This window comes from Rhinolophus hipposideros (genome assembly GCF_964194185.1).
Source record: "Rhinolophus hipposideros genome assembly, chromosome: 12".
NCBI lineage: Eukaryota > Metazoa > Chordata > Mammalia > Chiroptera > Rhinolophidae > Rhinolophus > Rhinolophus hipposideros.
The window spans coordinates 58,160,704-58,186,446 of NC_138058.1; the positions used below are offsets into that span (position 1 = coordinate 58,160,704).

The window sequence follows — 25,743 nt, forward strand, 5'->3', positions numbered from 1 at the left end:
GCTATCCATATGGAAAAAAATAAAATTAGATCCTTACTATATGCAAAATCAATTGCAGGTGAACTGACAGAGGAAAAGCAAAAATAAGAAACTTTTAGAAAGCAATATAGGAAAATATTTTTATGATGTCTGTTTTAGGAAAAAAAATTTTAAGACAAAATATGCAAAATATAATGGTTTGCTATTTTGACTACTAAAAAAATAATAACTTCTGCTCATCAAAATATACCAAAAAAAGAGAGGGGGCACAGGACAAGTCAGAAACTAGGCAAGATATATGCAACACACAACAACTGACAAAATATTAGTCTCCAAAATATATAAAGAAACCTACAAATTTATAAGATAAAGACAAACCAACCAAAAGGAAAATGGGCAAGAGACTTGACCAGGTACATTATAAAAGAGAAAATGTATATGACCCATAAACATGAAAATAGGCTCAACTTCATTTGTAATCCAGAAAATGCAAATCTGAACCTCAATGAGAGACCATTTAAATCTGTCAGATGGGCAAAGACTTCTAAGTCAAATAAAACTAGTATTGGTGAGGTGAGGAGCAGCAGCGACTCATCCGCTGCTCATGAGAATGAGCACTGCAAACAGTTCAGCGTTACCTAAGAAGGCTGGAGACATGGCTACCCCATGCCTGGCGATCCTAGAGAAACTTTTGCCAATGTGCACAGTGGTAAAAACAGGATATAATCTAAATATCCATCATGTATAGAATGAATAATATATTTTAAGGAAACACTAAATAACAAAATAGCAAACAACACTCAAAACCAAACAAGCATATTTGTTGATGTATCTATATATGGGTGATAAAGATATAAAGGAAATCAAAAGAATAATTAACGTAAAGTTCAAGACTCATACCTGAGGACAGGGTATATGAAAAGGGAGACAGAGGAGCTAGGGGATACACAGGGGTTTCTAGAGCTCAGGTAGACGTCTCCTTTAGCTAGCGGGTGGGTAATAGATGTCTGCTTTATGATTACACAAGCCACGAATACATTTTATACACTCTTTTATACAAATATATTTCACAATAAAATGCTTCAACAAATAAATAAAAGCAAAGGAATTATTTTTAGGAACATAAAACTGTAATCTTACCAGGGTAAGAATGATTCTGTTTATTCGAAGAAATTTCTGAAAGTGTGTCCAGGGAATCTGTCACTCTGTGAATAAAACAAGTAATGCAAACCTCATTAGAAGTAGCTGGTTTTTGGATTTAACACTGGCTCTTAACTGAGATTTCTTATTTCATTCGTTCGACAAGCATTTATTGAACATCTATTATGAACTAGGAATGAACTTCAATCTAGCATCAGAGACAGGCAATAATCAAACAGAAAAGGTCCTTGTAATCTAAGGATAATTAGTACAGGAAAAGTCAACTTCAAGTGAATTCACTTAAAATAGGGACCTGACTTTCTTTCTTTGAAACATTATCTTCAAAGTTGAAACTAAAATATATGAAAACAAATTTATTTCATATTATATTTAAGAAATGTTAGATTATAATTGTAAAAACATCACATTCTTAAATTAAAAAAAAAAAGATAACACCTGAGTCTGTGTATATGTGTGATTTTTCTGATAAATTGTATGGCCGATACAAGTAAACATTTTTTAACTTTATATTTGACTCTAGGCACAATCATAAAGGTCACTTTCCTGACAGGTTTTTCTTTATTTTTTAATATTCAGATCATTCTTTATTTTTAAAGGTCCAATCCTAACAGTATCATTTTCTTTGAATTGTTTATTGACCTAAACCTGCAAAGCCTTCATTCTGTCAGTCTTTTCCTCCAGCATACTTTGTTACCATCAAGAAATCCTGACATTCTTGCCATATTTGCAATTTCATCTTGCAATTCATATGCATCTTTTTTTTTACATGATATGCAACATACAGCAATCAATGACAGACTGATGGACACAAAAAAATATGACTGGATGAAAAGGAGAGATACTTGAATTAAGTGGTGATGGATAGTTGAGAACTTAATTTTTTAAATGATCAGTTCATTAGTAAAAGGACCTATTTATTAGTAAGAACTAAGAATAAGACAATTAATATCCTAATGAAGACTACTTGGACAAAAGATAGACAGATGATAGATGATAGACAGACAGACAGATATAAATATCTAGTCAGTGAGTTTTCTGAGAATTTCTCTACAGCAATATTGATTGACTTATATGTTAATAGAAGAAAAAATATTACCTAGATGAAAGTCGGGTGATAGCAGAAAGCCATCCAAGCAGAGGAAATAACAAGTGCAAAGATTCTGGGACAGGAGGTACAATTTTTAAACATGAAGGTGGCGGGAGGGAAAGACCAGCTACAATCTGGGAGGAGCTCTAAAATTCTTCCTTCTTGAAGATCAGTAGTATCTTTAAAGAGCTCCAAAGCTGGTTTAAATTAGAAACTTCCCAAAATCAGGGACCATGTCTGTTTTATTTGCTTATAGAATGCCTAGCACAGCACAAAGTACTAAAAGACACTTAATAGTATTTGATGATGATGAATGAGACAATCAGAAGATGACAGGAAGACAGCTGGATTGAAATAGCAGTTCATTTAGAGAGAGCACTGTTTCTTTTAAGAAGAGGGGGCTGCTATTAAATGAATCACCTTAAAGAAGACCAAATAGAAGGCACGAAAAAAACATAGAAAACGTGCTCCATTCACAAAGCGAGAAAAAGAAGATGAAACTGTAAGTGGCTTCACAACATAAAAGAGAAGAAAAGCAGTTACAGCATAAAAAACACTACACTAGATTTGATCAATATTTACTGTGCCTACAGTATGCCTAACTGTTCTCTGGGTAATCAAATATGAAATGAAGAACCCCGGTCCTCACAACTAGGAGACAAATTACAACTGGAAAGAGTCTGCAGCGGTGTGTTAATGAAGATTTGTCCAAAGTAATATGAGAACCCAGAAGATGGACTGGTGACTCAGCAAGGATTTCACTCCCAGATTCGTGGTTTATAAGATGTAGGCCCTGAAGAAAGTCACTGAGCCTCTTTTAACCCTTACAGGGTAATGGTTAAGGGCAGACATTCTGACGCTAGACTACCTGGGTTCAAATCCCGTCCTGGGAGCTGTATACAACCGCACAACTCACTTACCCTCTCTGTGGTTTACTGTCCTCATCAGAGAAATAGGGATAATTACAGCACCTGACCCACAGGGTTGCTACTGCGATTCGTGCAGTGCAGCCAAAGCAGTGGCAGCACACGTCAGCGCTGTTCACTAGCTGTGACCTCTTTTCCTTCATTTATAAAATGACTACCAAAAAACAGCCAACTGTCTAAAAGCAAGGGCTTAGGGAAAAACAACAAAACAACAAATCTGGGCTGAGTTCAGCTCCACCATTAACTAGTGTAGGAGATGAAACTATGCCACTTCAAGACATGCCACTCTGGCATAGGGATTGTTTTAAATTGAAGACCTATGAGAACCAACCAACACAGGCAGAGGCTTTCTCTGACTCTTTATCCGCCTAAAACAGAGCCTCCAAAAAAAAGAACTAATTTGTCATTAATCCCCTGCCCCGCACTTTCATCAAATAGGAAAGATTGACTCTTATTATCACAGGAGAGGACATGAGAAGTCAACATCACACCCAGACACACACTATCACAAACTACTCAGCCAGACAGACATTGTCACAAATTATCGTGTCTCCCATCTATTCTCCTAAGGGCCTGTTTGTCTTTTCTAAAAATCATTTGCTCAGTAAGTGGCCTCCTTCCCCCCACTTTTCCCATTAAGATAGTCTATAAACTCTCAGATCTCACCAGTCTTGAGTATTCACTTCTTTCTGTGATGCCCGTGCAGGTAAAATGAAATACATTTATGTTGCCTTTGCTCCTGTTTATCTGTTGTCAGTCTAAATCACAAACACACACACACACCCAACCCCAGCTACTGATCCTAAGAGGGTAGAGAAGTTTTTCCTCCCCTACACCAGCTATATGACTTGAGCTAACTTACTTTACCTCTTGAAAGTTTTCTTCACCTGCAAAATGGGAATGATCAAAATACCTCACCAGGTTTGGGGTGATCAATGAGCCATGCGCCTAAAGGGCACCGTACAGAGCCTACCACTTAGTAAATACTCAGTAAATACCCGTAGCAGTATTGTACGTTTCCAGCTCACCTGACCAAATACTTACTAGGATCAAATGAAACATTTAATTGAAGATACTTTATAAACTGCAAAGCATTCTGTGTTAAATGCTATGTTATCATAAATAATAAGCAAAGAATTATATCAAGTACATCACAGAAGAAGAAAGTCAATACAAAAATTAGATGTAATTATACAATATGAAAAGCAAAATGAAGAAGAAAATGGAGGTAAAAACTGATAGATTTGCCAGGAGGTATTCACACAGTCTAGTGGGAAGTGAACTGGACAGGACTCCCAGGTTGTGATCACAGATGTAGTCTCATGAATGTGATTACACCACATATCTTATTTCCCATTTAAAGTTTAGCATCCCACTTGCCATCCACTGAAAAGCACACCAAACCAACCTCATTCAGCCCATCAGTCATTCCACATCACGGTACCTGGAATTTCATGACGACTTAGTTTCTGCTCAACTTACTTTTGAAAACCAGAGTGAGCTGATACAAAAGTGTACTATCTTAAGAAGAGACTCACTCTAAGGAGGTATATTATATACAAAGCCTTAAAGCTTCACTTCCCCCAAAGATCTACTGCCTATCTATTTTTGAAAACTAAAGAAATCAGAGGAAAAAGCCATTTGGGTTCCATTAGGTTTGTAGGAGGATGAATGGGGTGCCTGCTGGCAGGAAATTTAATGTAGTTAGGCTGTGACTGCAGCAATCAGAGAGCATTTTCACTTTTGTTTGCATGACAGATTAAGCTGCTGCTCTCACTGTTCTTAGCTGCAAACGCCACTTGTAATAGCCTACACGTACTCATAGGGTTTGTAAATGAGGAATAAAGAAGGTTTTTAAAATTGCAAATCCTCAGCAAAGCAAATTTATCTTTCCATGAGCCTTCTCTCTGAAGAAGGTGGCTGGCTGGTTAACCCCTTGAAAAAAGACCAGAGCTGTCGTCAGTGCAAAATCCTCAATACAAAATGAGGGACTGTAACTATAAACCACCGCAAATTACAAGAAGTTCTTGTGAATAAACATGAATTCCACGTTTCTCACCTTTGTACCCTGGATGGGGGAGCAAATATTCCATATCTTGGAGAGCAACTGAAATACTGCACACCTCCAACTGAACCATCATTCTTGCCATGGGGTTTCTCAAGCTCTATGCCGTACCAATATCCTAGAACAAGAATTGGAGATTTAAAAGGCATCGGCACCATATCCAAAGCTGTTATACTATTATACAACCCAAAGTCTAGATGGTTTCACATTTTCACAAATGACAGAAATGACGAAAGACCATCATTAAGCTTTCAAATGATAAAATTTGGAAAGTTGAAAAATGAACAGGAAAAACATTTTACCAGCTTAATTGCAGAGTAGTACATTAAGAGAGAATGATAAAAGGCACAAACAAAAATTTGGCAAGGATTAGCTGTTATGCAATTAGGATATGACCAAAATATATCTAAAAGCTATAATGAATAAAAAACTGTCCCTGACTTGGTAATACAGTGTGTCTAAGTGAGAGAAGTGTAGCATAATCTTGAGATGTATAAATAATAAAATGAACATGCAATCTTTTCATTTTACTCTCCCAATATTAGAACACCACAAACAGTTCTTAAACAATTAAAGGACAAAAATAATATGGAAAATATGACTGGACATCATGGTGATTCTTATTTTATTTTTCCCCACCCAGGATGAAAAGAAATATTCTTTTTAACCTAAATGAAAAGATTCAGGTTAGCTAATAGGAAGAATTATCTGAAAGACTTTTAACTATTTAAAAGGGTCCATTCCAAGGACAGTACAGGATTTCCTTTTCTACAGACCCTAAAATTAAAGTAGAAGGGTTGCTTTTAATGTGATAAACATAAGGTAAATGGACAAATACTCAAAAAGATTCTCGAATTGAGGGTGCCTCAAGACCAGTTAAAAGTGCCTAATAATCCATTGATTTTTTATTTCAAAGGAAAATACAGTAGTAATTGCATCTCTTACAATCATTATCAAATAAAAATAGAAGGACATAGGTATTGAGAAACATTGCAAATTATAAATTCCAAAGTACGAAAATATTGTTTCAGATTGCTACTTCGAAGAGTCAATTAATTATTTAACATCTAAAAAGACAACCCAGAAGTTCTTTTGCCTATTATGTTCAAAAAGATGATACTCGAGCCCATTTCCAGATATTGGAGTTTGAGTTGAAAAGATTAATTGCATGACCATGTCTTTCATACTTAAGCAGTCTTACTATGCACAAGTAGAGAGTAATGTATACAAACCTATTGCTTAGATACTAGTATTCTGAAAATAGGTCATCACATTTCTGAATGTCATTAACCAGGTTAGCCCGGTTGCCATTGTTATATCTCTGCGGAGTGCTAGAGTTACAATTTTCTGAATTTTACTTCCCCCTCTGCCTTTGATGCTTTCCTATATTTTATTTTTGCATTTTCTCATTTTAATATACCATTTAACTGCTATATTTACCATATAACTCTTAAAAATGTATAACACAAAAGACAGACATTATGACAAGTGTTAACAACAGTGATGACACATTGTCTGGTAGTGGTGAGGTATGGATATCTTCCCATTTACATGGTAGCGTGTTTCCCCGAAAATAAGACCGAGCCAGGCAATCAGCTCTAATGTGTCTTTTGGAACAAAAATTAATATAAGACCTGGTCTTATTTTACTATTACATAAGACCAGGTCTTACATAATGTAATATAATATAATATAATATAATATAATATAATATAATATAATATAATATAATATAATATATAAAATAATATAATATATATAATATAATATAATACCTGGTCTTATATAAGACCGGGTCTTTTTTTTAAATTAAAGTTTATTGGGGTGACAATTGTTAGTAAAGTTACATCGATTTCAGGCATACAATTCTGTATTACATCATCTATAAAAATCCCATTGTGTGTTCACCACCCAGAGTCAGTTCTCCTTCCATCACCATATATTTGATCCCCCTTACCGTCATCTCTCTCCCCCCACCCCCTTTACCCTCTGGTAACCACTAAACTATTGTCTGTGTCTATGAGTTTTTGTTTCTCATTTGTTTCTCTTGTTCTTTTGTTGTTTTTGGTTTATATACAACATATCAGTGAAATCATAAGGTTCTCTGCTTTTTCCGTCTGACTTATTTCACTTAGCGTTATAATCTCAAGATCCATCCATGTTGTCACAAATGGTCCTATTTCATCTTTTCTTACCGCTGAATAGCATTCCATTGTGTATATATACCACAACTTCTTTATCCATTCATCTATCGAAGGACATTTTGGTTGTTTCCATGTCTTGGCCACCGTAAATAAAGCTGCAATGAACATTGGAGCACACTTGTCTTTATGGATAAATGTTTTCAGATTTTTTGGGGGTAGATACCCAGGAGAGGGATTGCTGGGTCATACGAAGACCCTGTCTTATATAATATTATATAATAATTATATAATAATTATATAATTAATATTATTAATATTATATAATAAGATTATATAATAATCTTATTAATGTAAGACCGGGTCTTATATTAATTTTTGCTCCAAAAGATGTATTAGAGCTGATTGTCCGGCTAGGTCTTATTTTCAGGGAAACACAGTAGTATTCTTTCAGAGGTAGCACTGATTAAAATGCTAAAGAAGCTAAACAGAACTCTCTCAGGTCTAGATTTTATAACCTGTAAAAGTCTAGATATTACCACTGTTCCATAGAACTGATCAATCAACTTTCAATGCCATAAGAAATATATATGCTATTACTTTCTAAAAGGCAGAATGATTTGAACAAAAAAGTTTCTAACTTTTATTATATTTTCTTGTTACTCCCAAATTTCTAAATGTTTCACATTAGGAATTTAAAAATTAAAAGTCAAACTAAGTGATGAATTGCATCCAATGAATCAAACCATTCCAGCCTTGTCTAATATAATCCTGGAAAGGAAACTCCAAAGACATACGGTAATTGAGAAAATATAAACCTACCTTTGGAATCCCTAAGGTTTTGTTTCAGAACTATATTAAGAACATCCTAACTAATATCAATTACTACATGGAGACCTAAAAGAAACATTAATTATAAAACATATAGCCCATCTCAAATCAATTAGTTGGACTCCAGTTAAAAGCATTGTTAATGAAACAAGAATGTGTTGGGGGCAGCCGGCTAGCTCAGTCGGTTAGAGTGCAGTGCTCATAACACCATGGTCACTGGTTCGATTCCCACATGGGCCAGTGAGCTGCGCCCTCCACAACTAGATTGAAAACAACTACTTGACTTGGAACTGATGGGTCCTGGAAAAACACACAAAAAAAGTTGAAAATAAAGAATGTGTTGGGAGACAGTTCTCCATGGCGCTCTCGTGTTTCTGCATGTTTTACAGACAGAGGCATTGTGTCTTTTCATGGATGTTTGTACAGAGGACAGCCTTGGAGGAGAGAGACAGAGTCCATCCCAACACGAAAGACAGGCCTGCTTACTGGCTGGTATAACGGTTCAGGTTCCTTAAGGTCACAGCCCCTCTCCTACAGCATAAATGGCTGGGTATGCAGGTGTCTGCCGGCCCTCTCTACACATCTCACCCTCTGGGAACTGTTGCTCTGGGAACAAGTGTAAGAAAATACTGACACTCTGGCTACCGCTGCTGTTGTGAATACTAAAGTCCTCTGTCTCTGACCCAGGAGCCCAGCATCTTCTGCCAGCACCTGTGCAACGGCAGCAATCTAGCTCATTAAGTTACAAATAGGAAAATGTCAGATCCTTCACAGTTCTTGACAGACTGCTGCAAACTTTTTTAAAAATCCAAGTTCTAGGTCACTTGTTCCTTACATGCTGCTATGCCACCATGTGTCAAAATAGCATATTGCTTTTTAAAACATACAAGCAGGGTTTCATTCAACTGGCTTCTATTTGCAATGACAATCACTAAAAAAAAAAAATGCAAAAGAAAGAAAATCTTTACTTTCAGAAACATAAGTATAGATCGGAATGAATATATAAATATACAAATGTGTATTGTTAAGGTCCCAGGGTATACAAAAGCTTTTCCATTTTCTTTTGAAGCCCTGCTTGCTTTTCTCTCCAACCCATTCTGATCAAAGCTACATGCAGTTAACGCATAACTACTCATTTTCAAGATTATCCTGAGCAGAAATCTAATCCTACAATGTTTTCTTGGTTATTAAGCACACTTGGCAATCAGTGACAGTAAACTTGAAGACTGACAACTAATTTTAACATTAGGCAATTTAAAATACAATTGGAAAGAAAAATTTTTGGATAACAAACAGTCTACCTGAGTACCAACCATCTGCATTTTAACCCTGTTGTGTATTTTCTGCACCATAGCTACAAAGAGCTGTTAAATCAAGAATTCTCTATACTTAAATAGTATTCACATGTGAAATTCTAAACCTTTTGTAATCTAAAGGATGCAAATTGAGCAAAGAGCATACAGAGGAGTTACCTGGAGCAAAGTTGGTTGTCCCAAAGAACTTAATGGTGCCAATTCTCTGGCCAACCACCAAGACTCTATCTCCAAGTTGGAGGTCTCCTTCACAAGGGGTCTCATTTGCTACAGATGTTGCTGAGGAATTCAAACCTGTTTAATTGGTGGGGGAAGGGGATAGGGTAGGAAAAGAGGAGAAAAAAAACAAAGGGAAAAAAACTCAAAAAGCACATTAGCCAAAAAAAATCACTATGTATTCTAATCAGTCTAGTTGGTGGGAGAGTTCAATATATGATGCCTTTCATTATAGATGTCATCTGGAGTTCCGTTTCTCACAAGTGATGTCAAACTACTCAAAGGAAATGTGAAAGATTTCCTCCGAAAATTATTGCCACGGGAACTTAACACACATGTCCCTGATCAACTCTATCCAGACTGCCTGGTTGCATTCTCTCCAAGAACAGAGGTCAGACACTTTCTGTCAAGGGCTAGATAGCAAATATTTTAGGCTTTGCAAGGCATACCGCCTCTGTCACAACTACTCACGTCGGCTGGTGTAGCACAGAAGCAGACACAGACAGAATGGGCGTGGCATGCTCCAATTAAACTTCATTTACAAAAATAGATGGTAGGTTGGATTTAGCCCATGCATTGTCCCCGTTCTAGTAAAATGCTACAGTTATAGCAGTTCACAGGGATTCAGTATAAATGATACAGACAGGAATATGATTTGCAAGAGAAACTGCTGTCGGGTTCCAATTACCTCAAATTCATTTCCTTATTAGGAACAAAATCGCTCCCCCCTCACCTTGAGTCAAACCTAAACCCTGAAATGCCCACTATTAAACCTCAGAAGTACTGGAGAAATACTGTCTGGAAAGCTGTTCAATTATGACAGAGAAGAGGTGGGCTCTTGAGGCTTCTCCCATCAGTCCATAAACAGATTTGGATGGCGGTTATCTGGGAAGGCCTAGAGAACTCCTTGTGAGGACACAGGATAGAGGATAAGTCATACTGTTAGAGGGGGAGAAACTGAAAATAGGGCAACCAATGAGCAGCATAAACCCCCAAAAGAGCAGCCGCAGACGGTACCTGTACTGAGAGGCACTAGTTCAGCTCTCTGCCAGCTGCCCATGAGGGGTCTGCAGACCCTGGAGCATGAGGAAGAGCCAAAGGTACCTGGGATGGAGGCAGACTCTAAGCATCAGACACACCTGAGGGTAAAGCCCACATGTGCCATTTACAAGCTGCCACTGCCCACCATGACTCACCTCCCTAAGGCTCGGTTTCCTCATTCACAAAATGAGGATGAGAGTAACAGTACTACCCCATAGGTTTATTTTGAGAATTAAATGAATTAAGGTCCATAAAGTGCCTAGAACAGTATCTGAAATAATACGTACGAGGTGTGATTACAAACGATAGTGAATGTTTAAAAAAGAATTATTACAGTAAAAGACACATTGCCATTGATCCCCCTCAAAATACTCCTCCTCACTTCAAACACACTTATCCCCTCGTTCTTGCCACTTTCTAAAGCAGTTCTGGAAGGCCTCTGTCGTGAGTGTCTTTACTTCATCTTCTCTCATGACAACGCTCCATCACTTCTGGTATGGCAATTTCTGTCAAATAAAAACATTACAGTGTGTCCTCATCCACTTATTCAGCGGATCTGGCACTGTGTGACTTCTGGCTCGTCCCCAAAGTCAAAGTGACCGTAAAATGAAAACGTTTTTAATCGATTCAGGACATCGAGGCAGCCACGACAGCACAACTAAAGACACTCACAAAAGAAGACTTCCAGAACTGCTTCAGAAAGTGGCAAGAACAATGGGATAAGTGTGTTCGAAGCAAGCAGGAGTATTTTGAGGGGGATTAATGGCGATGTGTCTTTTACTGTAATAATTTTTTTATGTAAACATTCACCATATTTTTTAATCACACCTCACTATATAGAATACATATTACTTATTATTATTATTATGAGATTCAGATTAGAAAAGAAATAAGAAAGGTAACAAACTATACAGTTGCTATTATCTGAGAATCTATCATCAAGTTCTAAAATGAACCATAAAGGGTTGGAGCTAAGCCTTAGACACACAGGGAAGGCAGTCAACCCAGACAAGGCAAATGGTGTGAGCACTAAGAGAAAGGCTGAGAAATCCGGAGCACGCTTACGCAGGGGAGGGAAGTGGGGGTCTGTGGGGGAGACAGGAAAGGATGCAAGAGGTTCAATGCGACTGAAGTAAAGGGTTCCTTCTACACATTTAAAAAGAGCAAATCTACTTACAAACAAACCAAGATAAAAAACACCAAGAAAGCCTGGTTGAAAAAGCCATAGATACCAGCAATGGCTCTAGATGAAACAGACGGGCTTTTGCTTGTTGTCTTCTGGCTATTGCTACGTGCATTCAGTTTCTTGGGGGAGCTCTGTCTGCGTTCCAAAGAAGATGAAGAGGATGAGCTGCTGATGGATCCAGGCAGGTTAACTAAAACAGGTGAAGGAAAAGAGTGGCTCAAAGGGTGGAAAAAGTTCATCGATAAGGTGCTTTTCTGGGTAAATCTTTCTGAAACTCTCCACTTAGCTTCTTCAATTAGGGATTATCTCGGGTTGAATTAAATGCTTGGTTGCATCCAAATGTATCGTAGTTCATACATGAAAGATTTTATAACCCAAGCAACTGTGTTTTAAGGATTCACACCATATGATGACAATCTTATATGGGAAAAGGTCATCACACCAATTCACTTAAACTGACTACCTATCTCCACCCATCACTCTCTCATCTCTCTTTACATGGGACAGTAGAATCCCATCTTATTTATATAAAAAAGCACCATTAATATGTTTTAAGGCAACAACGTTTACTATTAAAGTGTTCTGAGGTAATCTGAAGGCAAGCAGGAATACTTTCAAATTTTCTATTCATGCTCTATTCACCCAGTGATTTGATACCTAAAGGCAACTTCGAATATTTTTATCGAGCCATTTACACTAAGTAATTTCTTATTTTCTTAATATTTAGTCCAGTAGTTTTTTAAATTAAGTGAACATGAAAATTATAATACAAGATTTTATATATCTATATATATATGTGTATGTATACATATATATATATAGATATAGATATACATGAGCTTCTTAGGGGATTGTCACAGATAAATTTTTACTATGATGATTTTTCCCTTACAACTTTAAAATTTAGCCTCCACACAAGCTTTATTACCACATTATTTAAATGTTCCATCATGAAATTAAATTTTACAAACAGAAGCTATAAATTATATTACCATCTTTCTCTGTTAGAGTTTTCAATTCTTCACCAGGAGGCAATGAAAGTGTGGATTCAGGAGCACTGTCTTTTTTTGATGTCATTAATCCTAAGACATAGAAACAAAACACTTTCAGCAAGAAATAATTTTTACGTTAAACAAAAAAATGTATTTTTTTTAAAGTACAGACATCCCCCATTATCTAAATCCACTTATGAAAAGATATTGGATAATAAATTCACAGACAGCAGGGACTAATATTCCATTATTTAAAAGGCAAGAAAAAAAAAGATTACATTCCTAGCCCATCTGAAATCCCAATTTCCCCAAATATCACTAAAGTATCTCTTAAACCTATTTAACAATCCATTAAAGAATTCTAAATAATATAAAGCATGTAAAACACAGTTACCTAATTGTTTGATACTTAATACACTCAGTAGTGTGTTTGCACAATAGTAACAGGTGAAGCAAACCTCGCACAGCTGAGATACGACCCCTGCACACTTGCTAGGACTTGCAAATAACTTACAGAATTTCACTGGTTTGTGCATGCAGGTTCATTATAGCAGATTTTTCTATTTAGATAGTGAATTTTGGGTAAAAATTTTTGCAAATCATTTTAACAATTATTCGTTTAAATGAGAGTCAGATAGTAATAAATCCTGTCCTCTCTGCCACTGCTATTCTGAAAATGACTACCTCACTCTCTGTATACTCACCTTCCACACACACAAAAAAAAGCTTACTTTGAAAAAGGAAAAGCTCCTGAATAATACTCTACCTTATTAAGATCCCTATTTCAATTCTACAAACCCAAATTATGTAAATACCAAACCTAGTGGACTACACCAGGTCTTAAATTCCATCGAGCATCCATTCCAATTCTTCTCACTTAGGAAGCATGTTGGGTGAAGCACTGTGCGTGGCACATGTTCAACATCACCAACATGAATAAGACATAGTCTTAGCCCTAAAGGAGGACCTTTTCAATTTGTAAGGTAGAAAGACATAAACATGCAAGACTGAAATACGAGGACAATGTTGATATACGCACTAGCAGAGAAGAGGGAAACAATAATCATGGTTACAAAGATGACTTAATGCCTCAACAAGAAGATCACATTTTGAGATGGGTTTTGAGGGATAGGTCAGATTTCTTCTAGAGAATACTATAGGTGTGAATACTGTAGGCAGAAAGAACTGAGGACAGGCATTCTGAATGGACAAAAAGAAAAACAAAATCTTAAAAAGACAGGGTCAGACGATGAGTAGCTTAGCTGGAATAAAGAGCACTTTAGGATGGGAGAGAAGTAAAGTAGTGGGCGGGTCACGTAAAATCTCGGAAGTGATAGGGCTGGCTAAGGAACTGGAACTCTTCAGTAAGAAACGAGCATCTCAGGGGCTTTCAAAACGACAGGCACGAACAGAGTTACAGGTGAGTGACATGCCCCTGACAGCAACGTGCAGAAGGAAACTAGAAGAGGAGAAACTGGAAGCAGAGATGGGTTGGGAGTTATTACACAGGCCAGGAGAGGACCAGAGCTAAGACAGCAGGAACCGAATGAACAGGTGGGTGAGAGAGACGTTGTGAAGGCAATACACAGAGTGAATTTCTTAGTTTTCAGTTCTAAAATATCCATTCGGTCCTTTTTCTCATTTGAATTTTTGTTGCGCTAACTGGAGATTCTCATGTAGTTATAAAAAAAAAACAAAAAACAGGGAGATTTCTTGTACACTTTGCTTAGTTTCCCCCAAAAGTGGCATTTTAACAAAACTATAGTAAAATATCCTAACCAGGATATTGACCCTGATACAACCCACCAATCTTAGATTCCCCGTCTTACATGTATTCGTTTCTGTATGTATACATGTGTAGACATGCATCATTTGGTTCTTTTAATATCTTCATTTCTTTCCTGAAACTGTCTTTCCATTTGTCCTAAGAGTGTTCACCCTAATTCTTAGAGTGTTCACTCTGATTCTTAGAGCATTAGTTAAAAGATACTCTTTAAAGTCTTTCTCTCATAAATATCTGGATCATCTCAGGACTGGCATTTTTTGATGGCCTTTCTTTTTCCTTGAGAGACGGTTTTTCCTATTTTGAGCAATTTTGGATTGTATCCTATACGTGATGAATATTATTTGATAGGACTCTGGATATTGTCTAAATCCTATGGAGAATGTTGTTTTGTATTGTGTTGTTTTGCTTTGCTTTGCTTTGTTTTGTTTTAGCAGGCAGCTGACCCAGTTAGATTCAGGCTGAAAGGTCCTACCCTCCTCCTGTGATTGTGGTTCCAATGTCTGTTCAGTTGCCAGAGCCTTTTTGGGATCTGCCTGATGTGTTGTGCCACCCAGTCGTTAGTCTGGGACCTGGGCAATGGTCTACGCAGGAGATACAAGCCTATGGCCAGAGCCATGTAGGCTCAACTTAGGAGCAAGCTCAGGAGTTCACACTCAACATTTTGAGGTTACTTTATTGAGCTCCCTCCCGTCCATGGTCTCCCCAACACTTTCCTGACCCCAGGGGACATCCGTTCCTGGCATTCTAGGTAGGACCCCTAGGCTTTCGTTTTCCTGCTCTGTCCCACAATCTCCTGAAACTGACTCTGCCTTAGGGGCCAAGGAGTGAGAAAAAGAAAAACAAATGGGGAGTCCATCCATGTTCTGGGGACCATAGTTTCTCCGGTCAGTGACAAGGGCACTCCTCCCTTGGGGTTTTGGGCGGCCATCTATCCACTATTGCTGCACCATGCAGGACTGCCTGGGAGCTGGGTAGGAAAGAACCAGAGGGGGCAAAATCACTCAAGAAAGAAAGCAGGGGATTTCCTCCACTTCCTGTCTAGTCGGGGACTCCTTTCCAGCTCCTCAGACCAAAAACAGAGGGCTTCTCCTTTCTTTCCATATCTGTGGTGTACTTCTGGATTTCAGGTTCAAGGATACCATTTACCATAGCTCCAAAAAGTATGAAGTACCCAGGAACAGACCTAAGAAAACAGTTATAAAATATATAGAGAGAAAATTATAAAATCTTCTTGAGATATTTTTAAAGGACCGAATTAGAGAGATATCTCAAGCTCATAATTAAAAGATTGAATATTGTAAAGATGTCAGTTCTTCCTACCCTGATTTAAGGTTTAAATGCAATACCAATTAAACTGTCATTAAACCTTCAACAGATAGATTTTAAAAGAACCTTAACAGCTTATTCTAAAACTCACATGAAAGTGTGACTTATAAGGGCCAAATAGGCAAGATACTGTTCGAGAATAAGGTAGGAGGCTTTCCTCTACTGGATATCAAGATTTCATTTTTTCAAAACTATAGTAATTATGGAGTGTGCAGTATTGACACAGGGATATTCAAATAGCCCAAGGAACAGATTAGAAAGGCCAACTAAATTCTTAGACAAAATCCTTTAATCATAGTGGAAAACCTTTTTGCTTCAAGTATTAATGTGTTAGCAAGTATGTATCGAGCTCCTGCTTTGTGCTACGTGCTATAGTGAATACAAAAATACAAAATACTCTCACAGTCCATTTCAAGTTTAAAATTTTGCTGAGATAATAAAATGTCTGCACAAATAATCAGAGGACAAAGCCCAAGGTAACAAATAAGAATTGGGTGGTACGGATAAAAGTGTGTATGAAGTCAGGGAATGAAGAGATCGAAGCGACCTGGGGTCACGGGGAAGTTTTCATGGAGAAATAGGATCTGAATAAGGAGGTAAAGAATGCCTAGGACCTCAAAAAACAGAAGTCAAATGACTGCACTCAGGGAACTAGAGTGAGACAAAGTGTGAAGGGAAGAGCGAGAACAATGTGCACAAAAGACAGTTGAGATATAACAAGCCCCAGTACAACTATGGAAGCAGTCAAAGACTCCATCAAATAGAAAAGACTCTGACTGTCTGTTTCAAGAGTCGGGACTCCTTCTGATAAAAAACAAGTCACTAAAATTCTTGAATAGGTGATAAACATAAAGCTAGTTGTATCGTATGAAGATTTATTAGAGATATAGAACCTCACTTTGAGATTAGATTTGGGAGATGATAAAGGTATGGAGGTAGAAGGAAAGGAGAGGAAGGAACAAGTCTGAAATAATCTCCTCAGAAATGAAAATCATAAACTATGTTGGAGGTCTAAAAACATGTAATGCAGGTTTTATTAGACTCAGGTTTCACAGCTAACAAAAAAGTGTGAAGCAATCTAAATATAAGGCATTCCACAAGTAAAATAAAAATGCTGAAGAAGACATTTAACTTTCCATTTTGACCTACCAGTATTTACTTTTGATGTCACATGAGCTAAGTGGATTTTCTGAGACCTGATGGGAGGTACAGCTTTTATAGAAGGAGTAGGTACTGTATTTTTCCTTCGATCTTTTGCTTTACTTATCTTTGAAAGAGGTGCAAAAATACCTGAGGGAGAATGAAGAATTTTAGTGTTAAGCAATTATTTCAAATAAAGGGGCCAGTACAACTATACAGTAATATAAATCTTTAAGTTATTTTTTAGTCCATACTAGATGTCCTGCAGTGAGAGACAGAAAAAAAGGGAAGGCATAGTACGTCCCTTCAAAGAGCTTAGAATCTAGTTGTCAAGACTAACAACATACACGATAATATAAGAACCACACAAAAGATACATAATTAAGTGAAATTCAGGGAAAAGAGACAAGTTTTTCCATGATAATTATTTCTGACTAAGCTTTTGACAAGTGTTAATGCACTGTATAATAAAAACTATTCTTCCATGTCACTTTATCTATAGCTCCTTTCAGACATATTTTCCCATATTATAGCTTCTACTGTCCATGTTTTATCTCTCTTCAAGCCTGTACCCATTTAGAAGACCAAATTCAATATTACTCATCTCTGCACTCCCCTACTGTACCTAATTACAGTCCCTTACACATAGTAGCAATATAAAAAGCCTTCCTGAGATACAATATAATCTTCCCTAAAGACCTAGCCCTCAGCTCCTGACAATCGGAAACAATACGGTGAGTGCTAGGGAAGGGAGGCATACAGGAATAGGGGAGGGGTTGTCTACTGCAGTGGTTGGGAGAACAGAATTCCATTTAAAAAGGAGATGACTGGTTAGCTCAGTTGGTTAGAGCGTGGTGCTAATAACACCAAGGTTGCCAGTTCGATCCCCACATGGGCCACTGTGAGCTAGGCCCTCCTTAAAAAAAAGAAAAATGTAAAGTTGGCCTCACTTGCTTTGCCAATTTTTCAAGTTTTCCAACCCTCAGAGTTCTGTATTTCCTTGATAATAAAGTCCCTCCCTCAGTCATGAGACCACCACAAGCAGGTTTAAGGGAGGTTTACAGAGCTGGGTGTACTGGTGAGACGCCATCTCTCCCTATCACTATAATGCTCACAGCAAGAGGGCAGCCCCTTTATTTATTACCTAAGTAATCGGGGGGAGAGTTTAATTTTAAAACAGTAAAAGAGTAAAATTTGATTATTTAACTTAATTATTAAGTTAGATAGGCTCTTCCTTACCATACTTGGGGGCACATTTAAAGTACTGGATTTTCCCAACACTTCCATTGTTTTTTCCTTCTGGTTCGTCCAACTCAATGCCAGCCCACTGCCCACTTGCAAATTCAGTTGTTCCACAAAATCTTAAGGTTCCAACCTAAAGAAAATATAAATCAGAATACTTTTTGAGTATTACTAGTAATTCTAAGGGTTGTCCTACTCTTGCAACTTTACCATGGAAGGTTTTAAAAACCATTCTCTCAAAGTAGACTTCAGAATAAGGAATATTACACCAGGAATAAAAAGAGACTTTAAACAATAAGTGAGTCAACTCACCAAGAAGACATAAGTATCCTAAATCTGTAGGCACCTAACAACTGACCTTCAAAACCTATTAAGTAAAAACTGATAGAACTGAAAAGAGAAAGAGGCAAATCCCCAATTAAAATTGGACTCTGGGTGGAGAACACACAATGGGATTTATAGATGATGTAATACAGAATTGTACACCTGAAATTATGTAATTTCATTAACAACTGTCACCCCAATAAATTAAAAAAAAAATTGGAGACTTCAGCGTATCTGTCAGTAATCAATTGGCCAAGTAGGCAGAAAATCAGTAAGAACATTAGAAAAAAGTCAACTTGATGTAACTGACATTTATTAAACACTCCACCCAAAAGAGCAGGATACAAATGTAAAAGAATAGAAATCATATAAAATATGTTCTTAGGCCACATGGAATTAAACCAGAAACCACTAACTGAAAGATACATGGAAAATCTCCAAATATTTGGAAATTAAACAATGTACTCCTAAATAACCCATAGTGAAAGAGGAAATCACAAGGGAAATAGAAAATATTTTTGAATTGAATGAAAATAGCATATCAAAATTTGTGGGATGCAGCGAAAGTAGTGCTAAAAAAGGAAATTTATAGTATTCAAATGCTTGCACTAGGGAAGGTTTCAAATCAAAGATATAAACTTCCACCTTAAAAAACTAGGAAGTGAAGACACAAAGAGTGCAAAAGGAAGGAAATGATACCGATAAGTAATTAAGAACAACAACAACAAAAAAAAAACAATAGAAAAAATCAATGAAACCAAAAGCTGGTTCTTTGGAAGGATAAGTAAGATTAGTAAACTTTTAGTTCGAGACTCAGGGAATAAAAAAAAGAAGACACAAATTACCAACATCCTGAATGAAAGAAGGACAACTAAAGAACAGTCGATTAAAGAATAGTAAGAAAATACTATAAATAACTCTATGCCTATAAATTTGACAAATGAGATGAAATGTTCCATTTCCTTGAAAGATACAAACTGTCAAAGCTCACACCTGAATTGAATTTTCAGTTAAAAATCTTCCCAAAAAATCCAGACTCAAATGGCCTCACTAGTGAATTCTAACAAAGAATTTAAGAAAAAAAACAGCATCATAAGCTCTTGTTCATAAACTCTTCCAGAACATGAAAATAGGGGGATCAATTCCCAGCTCATTTTATGAAGCCAGCATTACCATGATACCAAAACTAGTCAAAGACATTACAAGAAAGCTATAGACCAATATCCCCCATGAAAACAAGCACAAAAATGCTCCACAAAATAATTGCAACTCAAATCCAGCCGTATACAAACAGGATAATACATCATGACCAAGTGGTTTATCATAAGAATGCGAGACTAGTGCCACACCTGAGAATTAGTGTAATTCGTCATATCCACAGACTAAAGGGCAGGGGGAACCTTGTTCTCTTGACATATGCAGAAAAAGCCTGTAGCACATTTCAACATCCTTTCATGACAATATTAATCTTAAAAAACAAATTCCTCTCAGCAAATTACGAATAGATGGGAACTTTCTCAACTTAACAAAAGTCATTTGTACAAAATCTACAGCTAATAATTATCATATTTAATAATGAAAAACTAAGTGCTTTCCCCATAAGACTGGGAACAGGGCAAGAATGTTGGGTCTTACCATTTCTATTCATTCTAGGCAATGAAACAGGCAAGAAAAATAAAAGGCATACAGATTGGAAAGAAATAACACTGTCTCTATACACGAACAACGTGATTATTTACATAGGAGCTCTCAAAAACTCCACACACAAAAATAGACCAATGGAACTAAGAAATGTAGCGAGGTTACAGGATACAGGCCAATATACAAAAATCAATTGTATTTCTCTATGCTAGCAAGAAAGAATTAGAAAATGAAATTTCAAAACACCACCATGAACAGCAGCACCAAAGATCATGAAAAACTTAGGTATAAATCTAACAAACTGGTACAGTATCTATATCCTTAAAACTACAAAACTGATCAAATAAACCAAGGGCCTATTAAACAGAGACTTAATGTGTTTGTGATTGAAAGACTCGACATTTTTAAGACATCCATTCTCCTCAACGTGATCTATGTTTAACATAACTCCACTCAAAATCCCAGCAAAGACTTTTTTTAAAATGTACCTTGAAAGGCAAAAAACTAAAAAAAAAGAAAAGAAAAAAACTGAAGGCCTAAAAATATCTGATGGCGAGAATTACTATAAAGCTGTAGCAACCATGACAGAGTACTACTGAAGAAAGGATAACCATTAGATCAATGGAGCAAAAGAGAATCCAAAAATATACCCACACATAAATTATCACTTGACAAAGGTGCAAAGGCAATTCAAGAAAGAACATGGTGCTGGAACCAATGGATGGATAGATGGATGGAGGGAAGAGCGAGAAAGAGGGTGGGGTGAGAAAGAAAAGAAAGGGAGGGACGGACCTGTATCTATACCTAGAACTCTATACATAAATAAACTCAAAATTAAACATTAAAACTAAATGTAAAACCTAAAATTATAAACTCCTAGAAGAAAACATAGTAATTTCTTAGATAAACTGAACACACAATCCATAAAAGAAAAAGTTGATAAAATGGACTTCATCAGAATTTAAAGTTTCTACTCTTTGAAAGACACTCCTAAGAGAATGAAAAGACTGAAAAGAAAAGAAAAATGAAACAAGACTGGCCACGGGATGATAAAGTTAAACCCAGCTGACTGGTATATGCATGCTGATTACAATGCTTCTTCTTTTGTGCAGCTTTGAATTATCCAAAATGAAAAGTAAAATGAAACAACAGAATTCACCTTTCTCAAAGTCCATTCTCAGGCATAGGACAGGAATACTAAAGAAGCTGAATATTAATCCCAAGTTTTTTAAAAAATGCTATGCATTCATGATTTCTTGATATTTTAGCTTCACAGATAGGACAAAGGAAAACTAACAAATGTCCCATGAATGTATTCTTTTGGAAGTCATTCTCAGCATAAAAGCTGATTTGTAGCTTCCCATCCTTTTTGAAGCAATTTTCTCAGTAAATCAAACTTCTAAATTTCAGTGTATTCTGAGAAATGTGCATCTCCTGCCCCACAAGCCCACCCAAATATTTAGACATAGCTGTTAGGAAATTCAATATCCAAGCAGGAATTCCCTGTTCCATTCTCTCCATATCAAGCTCCCTATTAACCCCAAAATTCTAAAAAATACCCCTCCCATATGCGGCATTAAAAAAAAGAGAATGCCAAAAGTGGATGCCGTAAGAAAACTGAGGCTTTGGAGGGTCCTCAATGGGGTGGGGGTGGGTAGGATGCTTTTTTCCACATACGTTTTTATTATCAGGCTAAAATAATACCTATGATTTCTCTATCTGTGGGATCTCAAAGCCAAACATCCGTAAATGCTGAGGTCCCCTTTGCTCCATTTCTGTGAAGTAGTGGGAAAAACACCACTGAGGAAGGTGGGGGGCTGCAAGGCAAACCCCCCAGACTCGATCATGCCCCTAAATTCACTTAACAGCTTAACTCTAGTCCACTCATTTCCCGTTCAAATAAAGATGTCTTCATTGTTAAGTTCAAATAGTTCATATTCTTAAATCATACTTTATAGTAAACATACATCTAAGTTTCACATTTTCTACTAAGTGTCTTTCTACCTACGTACTGAACTTTTTTGAAAAACTCAAAGCTGACTGCACTGTACGCACCCTTGGCACACAGGCAGGCCACGGACGCAATGACCTGGGACGTAGCTTTAGCGACTGCAGCTACTTACTATACCTTCTGTCCTGCAATAACAACACGGTCCCCCAACTTCAGGCCAACTGACGTAAGCACTGCCTTGTTAGTGACACGATCATGATTTGGAAGCACAGGCTTGGAGATATCGCATGACAGAGGCACCGAATCTAACAGCATCTGCTTGATTTCTTTAGCAGAAGCCGCGGCATCCGCCATTTCCAGGGGCATTTCCACTGGGTCTGGAACCACATCGGCAGGGATCTGTCCCTTGTCGTTCTACAAAGCAAGAGAAGAGAAAGTTTTCAGTGCATACCCACTTCGAGCTCTACACGGTCATATGAAATTATTTGGGGGAAAATGTGAAGTTAAATTCATTCACCATCTATTTAATCAAAACTATTTAACACCTGCTATATGTCAGACACCACTCTAAGGGCTAAAGATACCACATGAAGAAAACAAGAAGCCCTGCCCTAAAACAGCACACATTCTGGTGGGAGAGACAGGCTATAAATAATCAAACAAGTGAAATATGTGGCGTGTTAATGGTACAAGTGGCGGTGAGAAAAAAAACTGCACAGGAAAGGGGAAGAGAGGACACAGGGACAGAGGTGGCTGTCTGCGCTGAGCGGTCAGGGAAGGCCTCACCGCTAAGATGCACGACCCAGAGGACCAAGGACATGAGGGAGCGGCAGGCAGGTTAGGTGGTAGGGAAAAGAGTTCCAGCCTCAGAGAAGAGCAAGTGCTAAGACCATGAGTCCCAGCAAGCCTGGCTGCACAGGCTTAGAGACATATCACAGGACTGATGTGTCCCCAGATCCAAGCCTCTCCACTATTCCAGAGCTGCCACCGACTCTGTGACCTCCACCCATCCTGCCCTCTCATGGAATGACTCAGGGTTCAGGAACAGAAACTGCATATCGTTTTGACACCTCTAAAATTGGGGCTCTGATCAAGAAAACAGCTTTGTTCTCAGTATAAAGGAGAGAATGTATCCTGCAACAAGATAAAACAGTCACTGACAAGCCCACTAACACTTGCCTGGTGTTTATATAATGAAAACCCCAGCACATAAATCATCTCATTGGTTCTCACATCAAGAAAAAGCTTGTAAATAAAACATAAAAATCCTTGCCCATTAAGAATTTACATGGGTAGTAGGAGAGACAATCACCAACTGAACAAGTAAAATGCTAACATTTCCAGTTTGCCAATTAGGGAAATTAGGCCAGGAGAGATTAATAACTCACTCAAAGTCATTTACATGATTACTGGCGGAGATATTATAATCCATGCCTGGGGCACACCAGACTCTCAGCCTTTCTCCTCCATGCTATCCTTCCCTCAAACAAGTTATCTTTCAATTACGTTCCCTAACTGAAAAACTTAGAATTTATGAGAAAGATTCCAGATTGCAATCTCCTTTTAATATGATGAATCAAGATTCTTTTGCTGAGCAACTTTTTTCTCTCTTCTTCTCCACTGATAATTATGTCCAAATGATCCATTGTGGATAAAAGAATGACACGTTTAGAATTCGCTCAGTTGACAAGCACAATTTTTTGTTTAAAATTCAAGTCAGTTTGGTACTAAGTAAAAATATGGTAGGAAGACATGTTATCACATTTCTGGGATGGTGATGGACTATTTTCATCCCAGATTTCAAAGGAAAAATACAAACTATAGTGAAAATATGTATGGCACTAATATGTACTCTTGGTGAAAAGAGATGGAAAATTTTAAAAATAAATGTCTGTACTGATAAGCTGTAAGCTATATTTACAATGAATATTTTACTTCATATTTTTGTTAAGTCCTCACCTTCCTAGGGTAAGTCAAACACTTATGTTAATTCCTATAAAATTTAGCAACTAAAACTTCTGTTAAGAAAAATGTTATAATAATGAGGATGATACCATGCTAACATAAGAAGGCTTCTTCATAGTTAATTATAGATTTCCATTCTCTTCTAAAATAATGGTTATCAGAGCATGATCCAGGGCTAGTGCTGACCCACTTGTGGTCACCTTTTTTTTTTAAGTATTACCCTTCAAAATATGGTAAGCCATTATTGTTTCTGGCCTTATTTGGTAATTTACCTCAGTGACATACCTCTCTGTATCTTACTAAATTCAAACTATTCTCTCCACTAATGAGGTTTTGTAAATAGTTGTCACCTTCACCTGGCGGCCAAACTGAAATACCATCTCCTAGCCTTTGTGCATGCTACTCTCAGTGCCCAAAATGCTTTGCTCACCTCCCTTCTACACGTACCTGCTTAATTCTTAATTATGTTTGTGCACTCAATGTCACCGTGGCCAGGAAGCATCAGGTGGGCTCCCCGCCCGTGTGGCGCTCTCTGCATACTCTGCCCGTCCTGCCTCGTAAGTAACATACTGAACTGAGCGCACTACAGTAGAACTGACTATTGCTTTCTTGTCCATCCTCCCCTAGACTATATTCTCTTGGAGGACAAAGACTTCTACCTTATTTATTGTTGTTTTCTCCCAGTGCCCAATAGACAACAGGGAAGGGAAGGAAGCAAGTGGAGAGGGAGGGAAGGAAAAAGGGACAGGTTAATTACTAATTAATTCCATTAAACAGAAAGAAAAGTGGCAGAGAAGTAGGGAGGAGAGGGGAAATAGGAAAGCAGAGACGGGGAGAGGAATAGGAGGAGAGAAGAGGCTTTTCCAAACATTTCTCACCCCTTTCCCTTCAAGGGAAGGCACAGACCCAATTTAGAATCCCTGACAAGCATCTACACAATCCACGAAGTGGTTTCCCTAATAAGACATGTGTCCATCTTGTTTAGTACACCTGAAATTAACAATAAAAAATAAAAAAAATTTTAAAAAGAATCCCTCACAGACCAAGTCACTCTTATTAACATGAGGAAAAAGAACACTGAGAGCAACGTTTGTGAAGACAATAAAATACCAAAGGATTTAAAGATTATGAAATTCAACCTTGTGTATTAACCTTGTAAATCAGTAATATTACCGTGAAAAAATGAATTTTTTCCTTTAATTTGATTTTTCAGTTTATTCCATTCTTAAAAGGGCATTTTTAAAAATTGTCTGGAATACATTTTCAAAAGAATTTAAAATAAAATTTAATATAGAAATATAACTTTAATATATGCATTTGTATTTAACGGTTAAGTTTTATAAATCTCAAAAGCCTAAACAAAAGATACTTAAACTCAAAGATGATGACATTTTAAGGAACATTTTACTTTGCTAAATGAAAATTTGTTT

General features: G+C 37.2%; 1 protein-coding gene across 4 annotated transcripts in view; it reads right to left on the reverse strand.

The window, feature by feature from the left end:
- CLIP4 (CAP-Gly domain containing linker protein family member 4) overlaps positions 1-25,743 on the reverse strand; it is an 81,104-nt gene that overhangs the window by 13,409 nt on the left and 41,952 nt on the right. For all 4 annotated transcript variants that reach the window (XM_081068077.1, XM_081068076.1, XM_081068074.1 and 1 more), the window contains exons 7-14: positions 22,526-22,762; positions 18,430-18,565; positions 17,200-17,340; positions 12,939-13,028; positions 11,993-12,136; positions 9,663-9,797; positions 5,213-5,336; positions 1,120-1,184 (exon numbers count right to left, since the gene is read on the reverse strand). In XM_081068077.1, the coding sequence (XP_080924203.1) occupies positions 1,120-1,184; positions 5,213-5,336; positions 9,663-9,797; positions 11,993-12,136; positions 12,939-13,028; positions 17,200-17,340; positions 18,430-18,565; positions 22,526-22,762 (1,072 nt within the window). The remainder of the gene's footprint in view (positions 1-1,119; positions 1,185-5,212; positions 5,337-9,662; positions 9,798-11,992; positions 12,137-12,938; positions 13,029-17,199; positions 17,341-18,429; positions 18,566-22,525; positions 22,763-25,743) is intronic.